Source organism: Dendrobates tinctorius, unplaced genomic scaffold (genome assembly GCF_039654945.1).
Source record: "Dendrobates tinctorius isolate UK_male_01 unplaced genomic scaffold, ASM3965494v1 ptg000308l, whole genome shotgun sequence".
NCBI classification, from domain to species: domain Eukaryota; kingdom Metazoa; phylum Chordata; class Amphibia; order Anura; family Dendrobatidae; genus Dendrobates; species Dendrobates tinctorius.
In genome coordinates this window covers 2437239-2461403 of record NW_027361975.1, presented here as the reverse complement: position 1 = coordinate 2461403, position 24165 = coordinate 2437239, and the positions used below count along the sequence as shown (strand labels likewise).

The window sequence follows — 24165 nt, the reverse complement described above, 5'->3', positions numbered from 1 at the left end:
CAATACAGTAGGTCACAAATTGTAGACGACGACCGGAGCAGTTGATAATAGGTGAAGACAGTGGCTGGTAAGTATGAGACTAGGGGCAGGGAACTTACATTAGTGATATCAATCCAGCGGTAAAATTTAAAAAAACAATTTAACGACAGAAGATGTATTAAAAAAGCACTTTGGTTAAACATTGCCAAAAGCAGCATTACAAATCCAAAATTGTGTGAATAATTCCAATGAGCGCATATTAACATTATAACTATACCTTAAAGGAACCTGTCAGCTTCACCAGTCACCAAAATGCCACTATGTCTTTATTAAGCCCTTTATGTAATTCCTGTGGCATAAAATAAATTTTAACTGTGCTTGTCATATTCTAATTAGTGATTGATTAGTCATGAGGGTTTTGTTTTCCTCACATTAATCATGTTATCACTTCCCCGTGGGCGTAACTGACTTGACTGGGAAGAGTCATCGCCTCTTTGCAAATCTCTGGCTCCCCAGATTGATGAGCTGTGCATGCCCAAAGAATCAGCAGTCAAGCAGGTGAGCCAGCAGCTACCACTGATTCTTTGCAAATCTGATGGCTCTTGCGGCCCCCCTCACGTGTGCAGTACAGCTATAAAACCGGAAGCGCATATTCCGAAATTTGTAAAATTCCAAAAGTGACGCAGCTCCTACAAATGATGTCACTCATGCCCACAGGGGAGGAATGATCGCTAATATAATTGCTTAGATATTGTCAGCGCTGCAGTATATCCTTAAATCATATAGGAAGAGGAGTTGCCAACAAAAAATATTTTTAAATTAAAGGAAACCTGTCAACCCCAAGGGAGTTTTTAAGAGCCACCTTCATCAGCACTAAGGCTGCATTCTGTGATGGTGGCTCTTTTGTTTCTGACCCCTAGTAACGCCAAAATATTGACTTTTATAACTAGGTCCCCATACCTGTATTGAGTCCCATAAGTATGGTGTGTCCCCCTGTATCAGCCACCTCCCAGCTGTCCATCATGCCCCTGTCTTGCATCTGGGCGCCGCCTCCAAGCCGTCCATCATGCCCCTGTCTTGCATCTTGGCGCCTCCCATCCGTCCATCATGCCCCTGTCTTGCATCTGTGCGCCACGTCCCATCCGTCCATCATGCCCCTGTCGTAACACACTGCGGAGGCGGGATTAGGGGACTCCAAAACATGCAGGCTTGATGGCCTGATGTCAGTTCCTAGGCAGCGCGCACTGCGCATGCCCGAGAACTGTTGTTACAGCACAGGTGTCGGCATACAACACAGGAGGAGGCGGCGACACACAGGGGCATGATGGACGGATGGGAGGCGGCACCCAGACACAAGACAGGGGCATGATGGACGGATGGGAGGTAAGGCCCAGATGCAAGACCTGGGAGGTAACTGATACAGGGGGACACACCATACCTATGGGATGCAATACAGGTATGGGGACCTAGTTATAAGTCAATATTTCTGCGTAACTAGGGGTCAGAAACAGAAGAGCCACCTTCACAGAATGCAGCCTTAGTGCTGCTGAAGGTGGCTCGTTTACCTAAAAATGCCCTGGGGGGGGTGACAGGTTCCCTTTAACATTAAATATGTGATCAGCTGGCAGTTACACAGCCAATAATCGTTTGGCCAAATATCATCGTGTAATAAGTCAAATAAAATACACACTTTCACACAATTATATATAAATTTTTACAGTTGTAATTTTAAGACATTTCAAGATCAGTCTATTAATACTTACAATAGCTGCGCCCCAAAAATGTATAGCTATTTCAGTAGACAAACTGTAATTATAAACTCCTTCAGTGCACACAAGGATTGTCCCAAAAGCAACTTGGAGAAAAGCCATTGTAATCTGAATAATCTGTGAATAAGAAATATAATATACCATCAAATCAGCTTTCAAATTTCCTTAAGCAGTGTGTGATGCACTATTATGGTTGATGAAGATACCTATTTAATTTCTTAACCCGTTAGTGACAGAGCCAATTTTGTCCATAATGACCAGGCCAATTTTTACAATTCTGACCACTCACCCTTTATAAGGGTATAGCTCTGGAAATCTTCAACGTATTCCACTGATTCGGAGAATGTTTTCTCGTGACATATTGTACTTCATGTTAGTGGTCAAATTTCTTTGATATAACCTTGCATTTATTTATGAAAAAACAGAAATTTGGGAAAAATTTTGAAAATTGTGAAATTTTCAAACTTTTAATTTTTGTGCTCTTAAATCAGAGAGTCATATAGCAAAAAATAGTTAATAAATAACATTTCCCACATGTTTACTTTACATCAGCACAATTTTGGAAACATAATTTTTTTGTTAAGAAGTTATAAGGGTTAAAAGTTGACCAGCGATTTCTCATTTTTCCAGCAAAATTTACAAAACCATTTTTATCGGGACCAACTTACATTTGAAGTGAGTTTGAGGGGTCAATATGGCAGAAAATACCCCAAAGTGACACCATTATAAAAACTACACCCCTTAAGGTGCTCAAAACCACATTCAAGAAGTTTATTAACCCCTTAGGTGCTTCACAAGAACTAAAGCAATATAGAAGAACTTTTTTATTTTTTCAAGGGTATCAGGAGAAAATGGACCACAAAATTTGTTGTGCAATTTGTCCAGATTACGCTGATACCTCGTATGTGGGGAAAAGTCACTGTTTGGGTGCATGGCAGGGCTCAGAAGAAAGGGAGCACGTTTTGAATTTTTGAACGCAAAATTGGCTGGAATTAAACACAGGTGCCATGTCACGTTTGTAGACCCCCTGGTGTACCAAACAGTGGAAACCCCCCAATTCTAGCTCCATCCGTAACACAGCCCTACCTCTGACCCTAATCCCAACCCTAACCTTAACCATAACCCTAACCACAACTCCAAGGCCACCCTATCCCCAGCACCACAACCGTAACCCCAACCGTAACCCCAACACAACCCTAACCCTAGCCCCAACCCTAACCCTTGCTCTAATCCTAACCCTAGCTCTAACCCTAACCCTAGCTCTAACCCCAACCCTAGCCCCCACCGTAGCCCTAGCTCTAACCCCAACCCTAATCCTAGAACCAATCCTAACCTTAACTGCAAAGAATGGAAAAAAATACATTTTTTATTTTATTATTTTTTCCTAACTAAGGGTGTGATAAAGGGGGGTTGATTTACTATTTTTTTATTTTGATCACTGTGATAGGGTCTGTCACAGTGATCAAAATTAACCAATATGAAAAATCTCCTATTGTTGCTGGCAGATCTCGGCGGGTGCACTGCACATGCATCCGCCATTTTCTTCGAGGAAGAAAATTCCGGGGGAAAGAGCCGGAGGGTGCAGGTATACTGGAGATTCCAGAGGTATCGGGGGTGGGGGCTCAGGAGACCCCATTTCTCTCTCCTCTGGTATGCTAGATCAATAGATTTGTCAAAAATCACAGCTGCCATCAAGCTCTGGGATTAGTAATGGATAGTGTTGAGCATTCCGATACCGCAAGTATCGGGTATCGGTCGATACTTGCTGTATCGGAATTCCGATACCTACTTCCGATATTTTTTCAATATCGGAAGTCGGCATCGGAATCGGAAGTTCAACGTTGATTGACAGCCTGACGTCATCATGATGCGCGGTGTGTGCGCATCATGATGCGCCGTCATTTCGGGCCTTCCGGGGGTCTCTGCCGGCCTGCCGGGGGGCTGTGTGGACTGCCCGGGGTCTGTACCGGCCTGCCGGGGGGCTGTGCCGGCCTGCCGGTGGTCTGTGCACCCTGTGGGGGTCTGTACCGGCCTGCCGGGGGGCTGTGCCGGCCTGCCGGTGGTCTGTGCACCCTGTGGGGGTCTGTACCGGCCTGCCGGGGGGCTGTGCCGGCCTGCCGGGGGGCTGTGCTGATGTCCGGGGGTCTGTGCAAGCATCGTCCGATGGGACTACAAGTCCCATCTGGCGATGCCTGCTACCATGACAGTGATTGACACATTAGCCAATGATGGGACAGTAGTAGTCCCATCATCCGGCTAATGTGTTAAATGTTAAAAAAAAAAAAAAATACTACATACATACTACATACATACTACATGCATGCTACATACATACTACATGCTACATACATACTACATACATACTACATACATACCACATACATATCACATACATACTACATACATACTACATACATACTACATACATAACACATATATACTACATGCATGCTACATACATACTACATGTTACATACATACTACATATATACTACATACATACTACATACATACTACATGCATGCTACATACATACTACATGCTACATACATACTACATGCTACATACATACTACATATATACTACATGCATGCTACATACATACTACATGCTACATACATACTACATATATACTACATACATACTACATACATACTACATGCATGCTACATACATACTACATGCTACATACATACTACATATATACTACATGCATGCTACATACATACTACATGCATACTACATATATACTACATGCATGCTACATACATACTACATGCTACATACATACTACATATATACTACATACATACTACATGCATGCTACATACATACTACATGCATGCTACATACATACTACATGCTACATACATACCACATACATACTACATACATACTACATGCTACATACATACTACATATATACTACATGCATGCTACATACATACTGCATGCTACATGCATGCTACATACATACTACATACATACTACATGCTACATACATACCACATATATACTACATACATACTACATACAATACATTCATACAATACATACATAGACATACAGTACATATAACATAGAGTAACATACTTACCAATACTTGTCACATTGTTCCCCGAAGCCATTGTCTTTTACGGAATAAATATTAACATAACAAACCACAAAAATACTCACCCACGATCCGAAGCAGTCCACGAGTGTGTCCCACGACGATCTTGGGTAGAGAACTGCAGCATCAGCTGTTGCTGCCGTTCTCTACGGGCTGCAGGAATCCAATGACGGAAGGTAGGTATCCTTACGCACTGTATTCCTCCGCCACTTAAAAAAAAAAGTCCCTAGTCTCACTTTATGCCATTGCTGTGTGGGAATTTCCCACGCAGCAATGGCATAAAGTGAGACTAGGGACTTTTTTTTTTTTAAGTGGCGGAGGAATACAGTGCGGAAGGATACCTACCTTCCGTCATTGGATTCCTGCAGCCCGTAGAGAACGGCAGCAACAGCTGATGCTGCAGTTCTCTACCCAAGATCGTCGTGGGACACACTCGTGGACTGCTTCAGATCGTGGGTGAGTATTTTTGTGGTTTGTTATGTTAATATTTATTCCGTAAAAGACAATGGCTTCGGGGAACAATGTGACAAGTATTGGTAAGTATGTTACTCTATGTTATATGTACTGTATGTCTATGTATGTATTGTATGAATGTATTGTATGTAGTATGTATGTAGTATGTATGTAGTATGTATGTAGCATGTATGTAGTATATATGTGGTATGTATGTAGCATGTAGTATGTATGTAGTATGTATGTAGCATGCATGTAGCATGCAGTATGTATGTAGCATGCATGTAGTATATATGTAGTATGTATGTAGCATGTAGTATGTATGTAGTATATATGTGGTATGTATGTAGCATGTAGTATGTATGTAGCATGCATGTAGTATGTATGTAGTATGTATGTAGCATGCATGTAGTATATATGTAGTAGGTATGTAGCATGTAGTATGTATGTAGCATGCATGTAGTATATATGTAGTATGTATGTAGCATGTAGTATGTATGTAGCATGCATGTAGTATGTATGTAGTATGTATGTAGTATGTATGTGGTATGTATGTAGCATGTAGCATGCATGTAGTATGTTTGTAGTATATATGTGGTATGTATGTAGCATGCAGTATGTATGTAGCATGCATGTAGTATATATGTAGCATATATGTAGTATGTATGTAGCATGTAGTATGTATGTAGCATGCATGTAGTATATATGTAGTATGTATGTAGCATGTAGTATATATGTAGTATGCATGTTGCATGCATGTAGTATATATGTAGTATGTATGTAGCATGCATGTAGTATGTATGTAGTATGTATGTAGCATGCATGTAGTATATATGTAGTATGTATGTAGCATGTAGTATGTATGTAGCATGCATGTAGTATATATGTAGTATGTATGTAGCATGTAGTATGTATGTAGCATGCATGTAGTATGTATGTAGTATGTATGTGGTATGTATGTAGCATGTAGCATGCATGTAGTATGTATGTAGTATATATGTGGTATGTATGTAGCATGTAGTATGTATGTAGCATGCAGTATGTATGTAGCATGCATGTAGTATATATGTAGTATGTATGTAGCATGTAGTATATATGTAGTATGTATGTTGCATGTAGTATATATGTAGTATGTATGTTGCATGTAGTATACACTCACTGGCCACTTTATTAGGTACACCTGTCCAACTGTGTGTTAAGACTTAATTTCTAATCAGCCAATCACATGGCGGCAACTCAGTGCATTTAGGCATGTAGACATGGTCAAGACAATCTCCTGCAGTTCAAACCGAGCATCAGTATGGGGAAGAAAGGTGATTTGAGTGCCTTTGAACGTGGCATGATTGTTGGTGCCAGAAGGGCTGGTCTGAGAATTTCAGAAACTGCTGATCTACTGGGATTTTCACGCACAACCATCTCTAGGGTTTACAGAGAATGGTCCGAAAAAGAAAAAAAATCCAGTGAGCGGCAGTTCTGTGGCCGGAAATGCCATGTTGATGCCAGAGGTCAGAGGAGAATGGGCAGACTGGTTCGAGCTGATAGAAAGGCAACAGTGACTCAAATTGCCACCCGTTACAACCAAGGTAGGCAGAAGAGCATCTCTGAACGCACAGTGCGTCGAACTTTGAGGCAGATGGGCTACAGCAGCAGAAGACCACACTGGGTACCACTCCTCTCAGCTAAGAACAGGAAACTGAGGCTACAATTTGCACAAGCTCATCGAAATTGGACAGTAGAAGATTGGAAAAACGTTGCCTGGTCTGATGAGTCTCGATTTCTGCTGCGACATTCGGATGGTAGGGTCAGAATTTGGCGTAAACAACATGAAAGCATGGATCCATCCTGCCTTGTATCAACGGTTCAGGCTGGTGGTGGTGGTGTCATGGTGTGGGGAATTTTTTCTGGGCACTCTTTGGGCCCCTTGGTACCAATTGAGCATCGTTGCAACGCCACAGCCTACCTGAGTATTGTTGCTGACCATGTCCATCCCTTTATGACCACAATGCACCCAACATCTGATGGCTACTTTCAGCAGGATAATGCGCCATGTCATAAAGCTCGAATCATCTCAGATTGGTTTCTTGAACATGACAATGAGTTCACTGTACTCAAATGGCCTCCTCAGTCACCAGATCTCAATCCAATAGAGCATCTTTGGGATGTGGTGGAACGGGAGATTCGCATCAGGGATGTGCAGCCGACAAATCTGCGCCAACTGTGTGATGCCATCATGTCAATATGGTCCAAAATCTCTGAGGAATGCTTCCAGCACCTTGTTGAATCTCTGCCACGAAGAATTGAGGCAGTTCTGAAGGCAAAAGGGGGTCCAACCCCTTACTAGCATGGTGTACCTAATAAAGTGGCCAGTGAGTGTATATGTAGTATGCATGTTGCATGCATGTAGTATATACACTCACTGGCCACTTTATTAGGTACACCATGCTAGTAAGGGGTTGGACCCCCTTTTGCCTTCAGAACTGCCTCAATTCTTCGTGGCAGAGATTCAACAAGGTGCTGGAAGCATTCCTCAGAGATTTTGGACCATATTGACATGATGGCATCACACAGTTGGCGCAGATTTGTCGGCTGCACATCCCTGATGCGAATCTCCCGTTCCACCACATCCCAAAGATGCTCTATTGGATTGAGATCTGGTGACTGAGGAGGCCATTTGAGTACAGTAAACTCATTGTCATGTTCAAGAAACCAATCTGAGATGATTCGAGCTTTATGACATGGCGCATTATCCTGCTGAAAGTAGCCATCAGATGTTGGGTACATTGTGGTCATAAAGGGATGGACATGGTCAGCAACAATACTCAGGTAGGCTGTGGCGTTGCAACGATGCTCAATTGGTACCAAGGGGCCCAAAGAGTGCCCAGAAAAAATTCCCCACACCATGACACCACCACCACCAGCCTGAACCGTTGATACAAGGCAGGATGGATCCATGCTTTCATGTTGTTTACGCCAAATTCTGACCCTACCATCCGAATGTCGCAGCAGAAATCGAGACTCATCAGACCAGGCAACGTTTTTCCAATCTTCTACTGTCCAATTTCGATGAGCTTGTGCAAATTTTAGCCTCAGTTTCCTGTTCTTAGCTGAGAGGAGTGGTACCCAGTGTGGTCTTCTGCTGCTGTAGCCCATCTGCCTCAAAGTTCGACGCACTGTGCGTTCAGAGATGCTCTTCTGCCTACCTTGGTTGTAACGGGTGGCAATTTGAGTCACTGTTGCCTTTCTATCAGCTCGAACCAGTCTGCCCATTCTCCTCTGACCTCTGGCATCAACATGGCATTTCCGGCCACAGAACTGCCGCTCACTGGATTTTTTTTCTTTTTCGGACCATTCTCTGTAAACTCTAGAGATGGTTGTGCGTGAAAATCCCAGTAGATCAGCAGTTTCTGAAATTCTCAGACCAGCCCTTCTGGCACCAACAATCATGCCACGTTCAAAGGCACTCAAATCACCTTTCTTCCCCATACTGATGCTCGGTTTGAACTGCAGGAGATTGTCTTGACCATGTCTACATGCCTAAATGCACTGAGTTGCCGCCATGTGATTGGCTGATTAGAAATTAAGTCTTAACACACAGTTGGACAGGTGTACCTAATAAAGTGGCCAGTGAGTGTATGTAGTATGTATGTTGCATGTAGTATATATGTAGTATGAATGTAGCATGTATGTAGTATGCATGTTGTATGTATGTAGCATGTATGTAGCAATTTTTTTTTTTTTTTTTTTTTTTTTTTTACATTCAACACATTAGCCGGATGATGGGACTACTACTGTCCCATCATTGGCTAATGTGTCAATCACTGTCATGGTAGCAGGCATCGCCCGATGGGACTTGTAGTCCCATCGGACGATGCCTGCACAGACCCCCGAAGCCTGCACAGCCCCCCGGCAGGCCGGCACAGCCCCCCGGCAGGCCGGCACAGCCCCCCGGAGCCTGCACAGCCCCCCGGCAGGCCGGCACAGCCCCCCGGCAGGCCGGCACAGCCCACCGGAGCCTGCACAGCCCCCCGGCAGGCTGGCACAGACCACCGGAGCCTGCACAGACCCCCTGGCAGGCCGGCACAGCCCCCGAAAGGCCCGTACAGACCCCAGAGAGGCTGTACAAGGGAAAAACAGGATTTTTCTTATTCCGAAACCGGAAGTCCCATAGACTTGAATGGGACTTCCAGTATCGGAATCGGCGATACCGATACTTTTTTTTAAGATCGGCCGATACATTCCGATCCGATACTTTGAAGTATCGGACGGTATCGCTCAACTCTAGTAATGGATAATAAAAATACACACACAGAAAAAAATACTTTATTTGAATAAAGACTTCATCACAATATCCCTCATTCACTAATTTATTGAAGAAAGAAAACATAAAATCCAATGCAGGCCGGCAGTAATCTACCGAATCCGATGTAGTCGAGAAATGCAGGGCTGGCTCCAAGTTTTTGTGGGCCCTGGGAGAAAGAGTCTCAGTGGTCCCCTTTAACACATATCACGATTCATACTGCACAGATATGGCAGAGAAGGCAGGTATAGTACAATGCCAAAGATTTCACTTACAGTATTATGGGCACCACATAGTGCTCCATACAAAATAATGAGCCCCATATAATGCTCCATACAGAATAATGAGCCCCATATATTGCTCCATGCAGTATTATGGGCACCACATAGTGTTCCATACAGAATAATGAGCCCCATATATTGCTCTATACAGTATTATGGGCACCACATAGTGCTCCATACAAAATAATGAGCCCCATGTATTGCTCCATACAGTATTATGGGCACCACATAGTGCTCCATACAGAATAATGAGCCCCCTATGTTGCTCCATATGGTATTATGGGCACCACATTGTGCTCCATACAGAATAATGAGCCCCATATATTGCTCCATACAGTACATTGAGCCACATATATTGCACCATACAGTATAATGGCCCCCATATAATGCTACATAAAGAATAATGAGCACATATATTGCTCCATACAGTATAATGAGCCCCATATATTGCCCCATACATTATAATGAGCCACATATACTGCTCCATACAGTATATAATGACCCAAATATATTGCTCCATATAGTATAATGGCCCCCATAGATTGCTCCATACCGTATAATGAGCCACATATATTGCGCCATACAGTATAATGGGCCCCATATAATGCTACATAAAGAATAATGAGCACATATATTGCTCCATACAGTATAATGAGCCCCATATTTTGCCCCATACAGTATAATGAGCCACATATATTGTTCCATGCAGAATAATGAGCCCCATATATTGCTCCATACAGTATAATGAGCCCCATGTAATGTTCCAAACAGTATATGATGGGCCCCATATATTGCTGCATACAGAATGGGCCCCATATAATGCTTCATACAAAATAGGATCCATTTTTACCACCTATTTTTTGTAGAAGTATCTCATTAATTGAGAAACAAAAATAATTTTGAAGTGACACAAAAAGATTCAGAAAAATAATAAGTTTATTATTCAATAAAACAGGTTATTTTTTTCTAAAAAAAAGGGTTTTTTTGCAGGAAAAGGTACTGAAAAAATAGAAGTTTTTTAGGAGTTCTCAGATGATCATTAGAATAACACAATAATTAGATTTCCTATACATTCATATTGTAGAATAGCCAAATATAAACTGCAGAGTCCAAATGTGCTGTAATTATTGATAGAAAAAATATCTCATAATTAATCAAAATAAAGTGCCTAGTGCTATATATGTCTCACAGGGAAGAGATTCTAAGAAAAATTCTTTTAAATTAATATTTCAACACTTTGCTATTTGGCCACAAATGGCAGTATTACTCCACAAATAGATTGAAGCATCAAAAGAAAAGTGAAATTCACTAACGAGCAGCTCAGCAAAAGGTACTTTTACATCTCACATTATATATATATGTCAGTCACAATACCTAATCTCCATTAGATACACCTTGTTGCTAATCAATTGATTATGCAATAACTATTATTCTATAAGGTTTTTGAGCATCCTCTCTCTGCTTCCCCCTTCTAGGTAACTGATCCTGACTTCCTATCAGTTTTCCCCCTCTGTAGTGCAAACTAAGCTCCACCCACCTCCAAGCACCCTTCACGAACCAAGCAGGGGTCATAGAGGGTGCCCTGCTGTTCTAAGGTTTCTGTGCTGGGTGCAGGTGCTGGAATATGGTCAGGTGTCCCCATCTTATCTGGGAAGTGGGGTACCACACCTCAGGAGGAGGTGAAGTACCTCTGTGGCGACTGAACCCTCAGGGGCGCCACATATGCTTCTGCTTTCCAGCTCATGCTCACGAAAGGCGGAGTCACAGTTGTCGTTTTCTCTCCTGTCAGCACTCGCCGTCATGTTTTTAACTGCCACCTTAGTCTCTGAGACGTTTGTAGTTCCACATAAAGGTTCAGGCACATCCCATAAAGTGGTCACTTTCTGAATTTAAGTCTCTATTCTCTTTGCGGCGTCTCCATAAGACAGTATATCAATCCATCTTAAATTTTCCAAAGTTTCCATAGCATCTGAGGTACTTGTCACTTCTCTCAGGTCTCCAGTCTCATTTTTACTGGTCATAACAGTCTCATCTTTTCTTATCACATATATTTCTTCTTTTCTTGTTACATCAGTGTCATCTTTTCCTGTCACATCAGTGTCATCTTTTCCTGTCACATTCAGGCTACTTGCCTCCTCCAGGGCATCCGTACCTCCTGGACCACAATCTTCTGACACATCACTCTTTTCTTTATTCACGGTCTCTCCGCATAGCATGGTGTCGGCATCCTGTCAACTACGCCAAGTGTAAGGTTCAGCCAGGACTGTAGTTGTGGCCGAGGACTCCAGGGCAACGGAGTCCTAGCCTCCCCTCACATAGACATGACAGTTTTCTGTCAGCATACTTGTCGCTTTCCCCAGCTCCCCGTCAGGGCTTTCTTTTATACACTGAACATTCTCCCCAGATGATGTGGAACAAACAGAGTCACAGTCCTGTTCAATACTGTTCATTACTTGAACAATCAACTTTACTGTTTCCTTTACACAGCGCATATATATTCACTCCAGCATCAGCATCAGGGTTGGCAATAGACATTTTCTCCTCTGTCCTTGCCTTTCCCTCTCTCCCACTAAGCTCGCTTCCGGGACGGACCGTGCTCTCCGGTCTTTCAGCATCATCTCTGCTTAGTCTTACTTCAGTAGGGGACCCTCGTAACCGTTTAGCCCCGGTCTCAAGAACAACCACAGATGAGATAAGCCGACACATTCTGAGTGACCTGCCCGTACTGCTTAGTCTTCTTCTGGCAACTGCAGACCCACTAATTCTGCACTGCCATGACTTCTCCTGGTTTTACTCCCCGATGAGATACTGGCCCGAATTCTGTATGACTGGGCTCTTGACTTTAACATTACCGAGCCAACAGCCCTGCCAGAGCTCTCCCACCCAACTGATTTAAATTCCAGATGCTCCCTGGCTTAACAGCTGTTATCCCCTCCTAATTTAACTGTTTACAAGCTGAGCATCTCTAACCCCATCTAGAGGGTAAACTAGGGTACTACTCTTTCCCTATACAAAAATGTCCAATGATAAATACTGTACATATAGCAGATACAATAAATAGACATTTACATGGCATGTACAATAAATACTAATAACGTTAAAAGGAAAGGGAACATAACCTCCGACATTAAATATACAGTGCTCAAATAAAATAAAGGGAACACTTAAACAACACAATATAACTCCAAGTAACTCAAACTTCTGTGAAATGAAACTGTCCACTTAGGAAGCAACACTGTTTGGCAAACAATTTCACATGTTGTTATGCAAATGGAATAGACAACAGATGGAAATTATTGGCAGTTATCAAGACACACTCAATAAAGGAGTGGTTCTGCATGTGGGGACCACAGACCACATCTCAGTACCCATGCTTTCTGGCTGATGTTTTGGTCACTTTTGAATGTTGGTTGTGCTTTCACACTCGTGGTAGCATGAGATGAACTCTACAACCCACACAAGTGGCTCTGGTAGTGCAGCTCATCCAGGATGGCACATCAATGCGAGCTGTGGCAAGAAGGTTTGCTGTGTCTGTCAGCGTAGTGTCCAGAGGCTGGAGGCGCTACCAGGAGACAGACCAGCACACCAGGAGACATGGAGGGGGCCGTAGGAGGGCAACAAGCCAGCAGCAGGACTGCTACCCCAGCCTTTGTGCAAGGAGGAACAGGAGGAGCACTGCCAGAGCCCTGCAAAATGATCTCCAGCAGGTTACAAATGTGCATGTGTCTGCACAAACGATTAGAAACTGATTCCATGAGGATGGTCTGAGTGCCCGACGCCCACAGATGGGGGTTGTGCTCACAGCCCAACACCGTGCGGCCCTCCAAAGAAATGCCACCCCACACCATTACTGACCCACTGCCAAACCTGCTGAAATATGATGCAGGCAGCAGATCACTCTCCACAGCGTCTCCAGACTCTGTCATGTCTAGCACATGTGTTTAGTGTAAACCTGCTTTGATCTGTGAAGAGCACAGGGTGCCAGTGGTGAATTTGCCAATCCTGGGGTTGTGTGGCAAATGCCAAGTGTCCTGCATGGTGTTGGGTTGTGAGCACAACCCTCCCCTTGCAGACATCAACTACCCTCTTGCTGTCAGGACAGTGGGCTTACTCTCAGAATACACTGGTTCTACCAGAGCTTGATAGTCTCTTCCCATGAGGCCTATGGCTGCCGGACACAAAATTAACATTTCACTCCTTGGGTGTATTCCAATGGGGAATGAATCACTCACTCTGATGCTGCCAACTTCTCCGCCAGATAGCTCTACCTGCTGTCTTTGCATCAGGGCCTTGATCTCCTTTCCACATTTACGGACACTCCTTAGTGTCCCTTACACTTGCATTAGATTTTTTTTTTTTTTTCAATAAATTGGTGAGAGAGGGATAGTGTGGAGTTTTTATTCACATAAAGTATTTTTTCTGTATGTGTGTATTTTTATTTTTTTTAACAGGAGTAGTAATGGGGTTGTCTTTTGGACACCTCTCCATTACTAACCCCAGAGCCTGATGTCAGCTGTGATTTTTGACAAGTCACAGCTGTCATCAACCCTAACTACCATTACTCCGATTGCCACCACTCCAGGGCAATCAGGAAGAGCCAGGCAATGCACCAGAATTACCATATTTAATGTGATGCACCAAATCTGGAGCAGCTGTGGGCTTGTATTTTTTGGCAGGGAAGGGCCCAATAACCAGGAACCTTCCCACACTGCTAATGTAAGCCTGAAGCTCACTTCTTTACATTGGATGGTTATCAAAAATAGGGGGAACACCACATCATCTTTTAAAATTATTTATTTATTAGGTTAAACTAGGCCAACGCTAGTAATATTGATTGTGGGGACTACGTTAACTGCTACCTGCTACCTAACGTTACTGATTGCACACAATTTGACTTACAGTAACAATATATCCTTTGTATGAACAAAATAGCTTTAAATAAATAATATCCATTGGATATACATTTTATATAGCTTTGGATTCAAGGAGAGAGGTTATCCTATAGCTTAAAATGTTGTTGTGATAGAGAAAAACTGGCCTATAATTTCCAAGTTCAGTTTTTGCTTTGAATATTGGCACCACATTTGCTATATGCCAGTCCTGTGGTACAGACCCTGTTATTATGGAATCTTTAAATATTAAAAATAATGGTCTATCTATGACTGTACTTAATTCCTGCAGTACTCGGGGGTGTATCCCATCCGGGCCCGGGGATTTGTCAATATTAGTGATTTTTAGACCTCGCCGTACTTCCTGCTGGGTTAAGCAGGTGACATTTAATGGAGAATTTTGTTTTATCACTCATCATGTTATCCGTCATGGGATTTTCTTGTGTAAATACTGTTGAAAAAAAGTCATTTAGCATATTAGTTTTTTCCTCATCCACATCCACCATTTCACCCAGAATATTTTTAAGGGGACCAACAATATCATTTTTTAGTTTCTTACTATTTATGTAGTTAAAGAATATTTTGGGATTATTTTTGACTCTGAGGAGTCAATATATTGGAAAATACCCAGAACTTCACCACTCAAAATATTCTAAAATGCTATCAGAAAATTTGTTAACTGTTCAAGTGCCACATAAAAATTAAAGCAATTAAAAATTGCTTTAATTAAAAATTAAAGTTGAATGAAATAGTGAAAATTTTATTATTTTCGAAAAAAATATTGCTTTAGCTGTATTTTTTTCATTTCCTCAAGGGGTAATAGGGGAGCATGGACCCCAATATTTATTACATCATTTATCCTGTGGTAATATCCCAAATGTTGCCAAATACTGCAGTTTGGGCACATGGCAGAGCTTGGAAAGGAAAAGGCATTATTTTTGGAGAGTAAATTTAGAGTAAATTTTCAGCCAGGGGAAAAAATTTGCAGCTAATGAATTTTTTTTGAGAACCCTGCTATTAGAAGTGGAAATAATGGCAGGACCCAGTTTTATTCATAATTTTTAGAAATGATCTAGATAAGGAAACTAAAGGTAAACTGATCAATTTTACAGACGATGCAAAGCTAGGAGGGATGTTTAAAGGATCTGGGAATGCTTGCAAAAAAGAAGGCTAAGAGGAGACTTAATAGCTGTCTGGGTGATCAATGAGAGGAAAAGGCTGCCATGAGAGGTGATGAGTTCTCCTTCAATGAAGTCTTCAAACAGAGGCTGGACAGACATCTGTCAGAGATGGTTTAGTGAATTCTGTGCTGCATTGGCACGATGACCCTGGAGGTCGCTTCCAACTCTAAAATTCTATGATTCTAGTAGATTGTGGACACCATGTCAAATTTTCAGATACTCACAATTGCCCCATTTTTTTTAACTAGACCAATCAAGGACTTCATCTATATAGGTACGTCATTGAATTCATAACATTTACACATGAAAATGAAAAATTTATATTTTTGCAGTTAAATGTTGTTTTAGTTCCAAATTTATAATTTTCACTAGGGTTAAAAGGAATAGATTGGCACTTGGCAGGGCTTAAAAAGCAAAGAGCACTATATGATTTTTGGAGTGTAAATTTTAACACCATCTTGTATTTACAGAGCCCCTGAGTTGCCAAAAAAGCAGAAACACCTCCAAGTGACCTAATTTGGGAATCTAAACAAATAATTAATCTATGGGTGTGGTGAGCATTTTTAAAGCACAAACTTTATCAATTAATGGGCAATGAAAGCGAAAAATGTAAGGTTTTTCCACTAAAATGTTACTTTGGCTTTAAAGTTTTAATTAACACAAGGGGTAATAGAGAAAATGGACCCTTGCTGCTATCTACTGTTTGAGCACATGGTCAGGATCGGATGGGTAGGAAAACTATGTCACTTTTGGAACCCAGATTATGTTAAAATAGATTGTGGGCATCATTAGCGAAGCCCCTTAGGTGCCAGAAAAAACACTACAAGTGACCACGTTTTAGAAATTTCATGGCTCTAGGAATTCAGAATTCATCAAGGAGTGTTGTGAGTACTTTGAAACCACAGGTGCTTCATAGAATTGCATAATATTAGGCCCTGGAAATATTGTATAATATTTTGGTGGTAAAAATGTAATGTTTATTAGCTTAAAATTTTTCATATACAAGGATTAATATGTAAAAATAGCTCCCACAATTTGTTACGTGGTTCTTCGTGAACATTGTGAGAACCCACATCTTTGGAAACTACTGCCAGATAACGACAGATAATGGCCCTGAGAGGGGACATGTCTTTTGTGAGATAAGTTGAAGTTTCTATTGGTAACATTTTGGGTACATAACAATTTTTGATCTCACATTTATCCTGTGCTCCACACTGAGCACTGTTATGATTGAGTCACCGTAGGAGGCAAAAATAGAAATGCTAGCTAAGTCCAGAAAACCAGAGAAGTTGGCAGCTATCGGATTGCAGACCCCTGAACCTATCAACACAACTAGCAGTAGCCGTGGGGGGTTCCTACGATGCCCTAGACCCCTCGATCACAGCCGGAGAATTAAATAGGCCTAAAGAAAGAAAGGGGAAATCTAAACTGCCCCAGAGCAGACCCCAAAGCAATAGGCAGCTCCCAACATATAATGACGGTGAAGCAATAGGAAAACACTAACACAGGCAGAAAGATAGACTGAGCAAAGACGGGGCCCAAGCTAACTAGATAGAAAAGGACTGCTTTTCTGCTGTCTGCAATCCGTGAAAAACCCTATGAAAATAAGAGCCAACAGACTGACAGTGAAAAAGGCCCTGAAGACGCTAGGCTTCCAAAAAGCTATGTCAGTACTCAGGAATATTCTGAAGACAGAGCTACAGGCAAAAGGAGATTCGGCTCACCCCAGCAGGGAATGGCAGAATCCAGAAAAGCAAGGAAAACAAAAACAAAACATAAATGCTAACAGGCAAAGCAGAAAACTTAACTTTAGAGGAGCAGGAATCAGACTGGTGTCCTAGAAGTCCACAGAGAAATCACCCGCAGGGCAGAAGGGCGTCGGCAGCCTTATATCCAGTCCGTGACTCCACTCAGCCAGTCATCCTCATTAGGCTCAGGTGCCTGATAATCAGGCTCATTACCTTCCTTTACCAGAATAGGGAGTTCACCCGACCTCAGTGACGAAGGGGAAAATGAACTCACAACAGAGCACTTATATTTCCATCTTAGTCTCCAAAAATTGTGATTCAGGCGAAACACTTGATGGAACCACTCAGTATAATAAAGCAGTCACATTGGACTCCTTTTGGTGTCTGTTCTACTGGTGTCCCGTCTCTTTAAGCATGCTCACAAATGTGATTGGCCACATTTTCGTGCACTAAAAAGATGCCTAAGGTTACGTTCCCATAATTAGTTTCTAATGATTTTTTTTACTCTGTGTGTCTTTGCTGTGCAAAAGGCGTGGTGCCTTATAGTTTCAGCAAAGTGGAATGGATTTATAGCCCACTGTGCTATTCTTTACTCTGTGTAAACTGACCTGGGGTGCACTGAATTTTACTTGCTGATTTTCCTCATAGAATTGCATTAAATGCAGAAAATCCACAGGTCAAAAACTCATCTGTATCTTTAGAGTGATTCCACTGTGGAAACAAATAAAAAAATCATGTAATTCGCACATAACTGTATCAATAATGTTTTGTGAAAGCCAAATACCAGGATATATCAAAAACAAAGCAACTTACCATAACATACCAAAAATAAGTGAAAACACTCAAAAAAGCAATGAAAAAGCACAAGTAACCTAATTTACATAAAATTGGGGAAAACAATTTTTATTTAGCTAGACATGATACTTGTTTTTGACTAACATTTGACTTCTTAATCTAAAAGTGATCCCTGTAAGCTTAACCTCTACTGTGGGTAAAATCCTGAAAGGGTTTTCTAAGAGATGCTATACTGGAGTATCTGAAGAACAACCTCATGACCCAGTATCAACATGGGTTTACAAGGGACCATTCCTGTCACACTAATCTGATAAGCTTTTATGAAGAGGTAACCAAGGACCAAGGAAATGCAGTGGACGTGGTGTACATGGACTTATCAAAAGCTTTTGATACGGTGCCATAAAAAAGGTTGATACATAAAATGAGAACAATGGGGATAGGGGAAAATATGTGTAAGTGGTTTAAGAGCTGGCTCAGAGATAAGAAGAAAAGGGTGGTTTTTAATGGAGCACAATCGGACTGGGCCACAGTTAACCGTGGGGTACCATAGGGGCCAGTATTGGGCCCGCTTCTTTTTAGCATCATTTTTAATGACCTTGTAGGGGCATAGAGAGTAGAGTTTCAATATTTGCAGATGACAATAGAGATTTAATGGGGATAAATGTAAAGTCATGCACTTGGGTAGAACAAACAAGATGTATAATTAAGTGCTTAATAGTGATGGGGGAGCACTAAAATGCTTGGGTGCTCGTTGTTCAGGTTGAGCAAATTGGAATACTCGGGTACTTGGACAGAACAACGAGCCCAATGTAAGTTTATGGGAGACCCAAGCATTTCTACCGCAATCCCCCCGGGGGTCCTTTTAGGCTCTAAAAACATCTGAAAATGATGGAAACACTGCTCAAATGACACGGGGACATCATGGGGATCGCCCCTGTAAGCATTCCTGACTCCTAGTTCACAGTTTTAAACAATTTTTTCAGAGTTTCATGCCATTTTTACCGGTGCACCAAAAAACATACCAAAACGAAACCAAAATGGATTTTGCTGGGAAATATGTTAAGGAACATCCTTTCCAGGTTAATGACTTGTATATAAAGCAAAATAATTAACCCCAGACCAAAATGTTCCATACCCACTTGGGCTATGTTCAACTTTAACATTGCTTTTAACCAAAACAAATGCATTCACTGGGAAATGTCATTATAACATTTAACAAGCCTAGCTGCCCATGTGGTATGTGACACATAAGCAGACACATCTTGTTTCATTTATGAAGGCGTGACTCTTAAAGTCACCGAGCCTATTTTTACAGGGGCATCAGTCAGCATTAATTTGCTTAAAGGGAATCTGTCACCTATTTTTTGGTATATAAGATGCTGCCACCGCCATCAGGAGCTTATCTACAGCATTGCAGAATGCTGTAGATAAGCCCCCCGATGTAACCTTAAAGAGAAGAAAAACGAGTTATATTATACTCACCCAGGGGAGGTCCGGGTCTTGTTGGGGTCTGAAGGGTGTCACGGTCCGGTCCAGCGCCTCCCATGTTCTAGCGATGATGTCCTCTTCTTTGCTTCCCATCGCGGCTCCGGCACAGGCGCCATGCTTTGCCCTGTTGAGGGCAGAGCAGAGTACTGCAGTGCACATGCTCTGGTGGTCTTGACTGGTGGTCAAGTACAAGGACAAGAGGGATCTCTTTTTTTTGACCACCATACACGGTGATGGCAGCGCCCTCGGCACTGTATGAGGTACCTCTGCACAAGTCAGCAAACCGGACTGTGTACTGGGATACAACAAAACATGAGGGGCATTGATCTCTCTGATCAACTCCTCCACCCGTACATTGCTTTGAGAAATACCAAGGTGTGGTACAAAAAGCAGGCCGTTCACATTGTACAGATGGCAATGCTTAACGCTTTCCTGCTGTCACAATGTGCAGGCCACACCGATACATCATACCTTCAGTTCCAGGAGGTAGTGATCAAGGCCCTGATCAAAAGGGTGTGTTACAAAAGGAAAATACACAAGGACACCATTTATCAATGCGACACCTGCCCCAATATACCTGGTCTGTGTATGAAAGAATGCTTCAGACTGTATCACAACTCCATGCACTACTAAATTTATTTCTGACTTACACAATTAATGTATAACAACCTGACAAACCCTACACAACTGACGTACGGCAACCAGACAAATATTACACAACTCATGAATGCCACATTATAAAATTTACATAACAGGAAACAGCAGATTAGTTTCAAAAGGGGGCACTTGTTGGGCATTGCCACTGTTTAGGTATACCTAGATAAGTTCCTTAGGGGGTCTATTTTCCAAAATGGGGTCACTTATGGGAGGTTTCTACTGTTTAGGCACATCAGGGGCTCTGCAAAAGCAACATGACGCCCGCAGACCATTCCATCAAAGTCTGCATTCCAAAACGTCACTACTTCCCTTCCGAGCGCCAACGTATGCCCAAACAGTGGTTTTCTCCCAAATATTGGGTACCAGCATACTCAGGATAAATTGGAAAACTTTTGGGGTTCAATTTCTCCTGTAATTTCTCCCTGTGAAAATAAAAAATTGGGGGCTAAAAAATCAATGTAAACTTTAATTAAACACTTGGGGGCTCAAAGTGCTCAACACACATCTAGATAAGTTCCTTGGGTGGTCTAGCATCCAAAATGGATCACTTTTGGGGAGTTTCCACTGTTTAGGCACATCAGGGGCTCTCCAAACGCGACATGGTGTTCAATCTCATTTCGAGCCAATTTTGGTTTGAAAAAGTCAAACGGTGCTCTTTCTCTTCCGAGTTCTGCCTTGCACCTAAAATGTGTTTTTTTCCCCATATATGGGTATCAGCATGTTCACAGGAGAAATTGCATTATAAATTTTGGGGTTCATTTTTTCCTGTTACCTTTGTGAAAATAAAAAAAACTAGTCTAAATTTACGTTTTAGTGAAAAAAAGTAAAATGTTCATTTTTTCCTTTCACATTCCATTAACTCCTGTGAAGCACCTGAAAGGTTAATAATCTTTTTGAATGTGGTTTTGATCAGCTTGAGGTGTGCAGTTTTTAGAATGGTGTCACTTTTGGGTATTTTCTGCCATATAAACCCCTCAAAGGGACTTCAAATGTGAGGTGGTCCCTAAAATTTCGGTTTTGTAAATTTTGCTGTAAAAATGAGAAATTGCTGGTCAATGTTTAAGCCTTATAACTTCCTAAATAAAAAAAAATTGTGGTGTTGTAAAGTAGACATGTGGGAAATGTTATTTATTAACTATTTTATGTGACATATTATTCTGATTTAAGGGCATAAAAATTCAAAGTTTGAAAATTGCAAAATTTTCCAAATTTTCACGAAGTTTCCATTTTTTACACAAATAAACGCACGCTATATGGAAAAAAATTACTACTAACATGAAGTACAATATGTCATGAAAAAACAGTCTCAGAATTGCCAAGATCTGTTGACATGTTCCAGAGTTATTACCTCAAAAGGGGACAGTGGTCAGAATTGTAAAAATTGGCCCGGTCATTAACATGCAAACCACCCTTGGGGGTAAAGGGGTTAAGGTCAAAATTGTCTTCATCACTACAAGGTTAAATGGCACACTATCAAACATTTTGAAGGAAAAAAAACACCTTCAGTTAATAAACAAAACAACATCTGTGTGCTATTCTGCTCAGGAAATGTCAACCATATTTCTCTCATTAGAGGATTTGTTATTTTCTCAACCATAAATAAGGTGCTAGAAGTTTGAAGTTTTAAGTAACAATTTCAGTCAAAATTTATCCATTTACCCCAAGAGACTTTGGTTGTCCTTTGAGAAAAACTAGATGAAATGTTGGCCTTTGTGGAGGAGCCAATAAAGGTGGATTCCAGTTCGATGATGTTGCAACCGGAATCCTTCCACTGTTTGTCACCATGCCCATTGTATAAAGTTTCTGAAAAGTTAAAGGCAAAAAATGTGACTTTGTAAAAATGTCTCATTTTATTATCTTCCTTCTCTTTCACAGAATCTCATCAGTAGCAATTATCTTTACAGAATACAGATGTTAACAGTGAATTGAGAGTCCTCAGTGATTGATACCTGTTAATGGCTAACTGAAAAGATGGAAACACATTGCAAGCCTTCGAGACTACTCAGGTCTCTTCATCAGGCATTGACTAATACAAAATCTGAGTCTATATGCCTGATGAAGAGACCTGAGTAGTCTCAAAAGCTTGCAATGTGTTACCTTCTTTTCAGTTAGCCAATAAAAGGTATCAACCACTGAGGACTCTCAATTCTAAATGTATTTTTCTATCTACTGGCTAACACGGTACAAAGATATACATCTTTCCTGTATCACCAGTGAAATGAGAATTTTGAGAATGAAAGATCAGTCTAGTAATAGAAAGAAACAGATGCATCTGATAAGATACATTACAGAGTTTCTTAGTTTTGTGTGTAGTACTGATTTATTAAAAAAAATGTTTATTCTTTCAATAAACATTTCTTATTTCTTTCTATTCAAGAGGTAAAAAAGGCAAAGTGCTCAGAGAGGTTTTGGAAAAGAAAAGATTTAATACTACTCTCCTATTTCAATGCTTAAATAAGCACTTCTCCCATCAAAGTTTTTCTCCTCTTAATATATTGCAATCATCATGTTACATACCACTATGTACTTACAATTGCTTATTTTGCCTTTCTACCCAAATAATTCTTCTGTTTTCTCTGCTCTATGTAGAAACAGGAAGTTTGTTGTCCCCCCGGAAATCATTCCCCTCTTCCCCTCAACACCTCCTGACCCAGAGACTTTGGCAGTGACTGGTGGGTCATATAGGAAAAACTGACCTCCTGTTTCTACATAGAGCTTAGGATTCAGCTAGACATTTTTTAATCACTTGATGTCATATATCTAATGGAAAAGAGAAGAATTAACTGGGTAGAAAGGGAAAATGAGCAATTCTAAGTACACAGTACTGTATAATATGATGACTATAATATGTCAATGGGATACAAATTTTGATGGGACCTTAAAAGAGTTCTCCAGGAATAAAAAAAGATACAGATAAAAAAAGAAATGTCATTAAATAAATTTCAAAATAGATTTAAGTAGCAAATCAGGTTTATTTTCTCTAGGGAGGTAATTACTACAGACAGTAAATTAAAATGCCGGTCGTTTTGTAACATATACTGTCTCCAGTGACAGCACCAGAGCTTTATGCTGCACATGTGCTCATAGGCATCTGTCCTACTAGTTTTGTAGGTAATTTTATTGTACCACAATTGTTTCATTGCTAGACAAAATGTGTGTAATTTGCTAATTTAAGACATTAAGAAATGTATTTATAATGTTATATATTTTTTTAACCAGATAACGTTTAGTGAGAAAAACATCCATCAACCATGCTCCATTTTCACACATAGGCAAATCAATAACAAAAGAGAAGAAAGCAATGAGACAACAGATGTGATTTTTTTTAAATAAACAAGTGTAAAGAAACAATCACTCTGATATTTAAGTACAAATCAGGCTCTCAACCTTATTAATAAAGGGAAATTGTCAACCAATTTTTGCTGCCTAATCTGAAAGCAGCATAATGTAGAGATAGAGATCCTGAGTAAAGTGATGTATCACTTACTGGGCTGCTTGCTTTCGCTTTCATAAAAT

The 24165-nt window shown here is 41.1% G+C and overlaps 1 protein-coding gene across 1 annotated transcript in view; it reads right to left on the bottom strand.

The window, feature by feature from the left end:
• LOC141073591 (membrane-spanning 4-domains subfamily A member 15-like) overlaps positions 1-22440 on the bottom strand; it is a 231052-nt gene extending 208612 nt beyond the window's left edge. Inside the window, exons 1-2 of the mRNA XM_073560879.1 lie at positions 22309-22440; positions 1743-1865 (exon numbers count right to left, since the gene is read on the bottom strand). Of these exons, the coding sequence (XP_073416980.1) occupies positions 1743-1865; positions 22309-22440 (255 nt within the window). The remainder of the gene's footprint in view (positions 1-1742; positions 1866-22308) is intronic.
• Positions 22441-24165: the final 1725 nt, after the last annotated feature.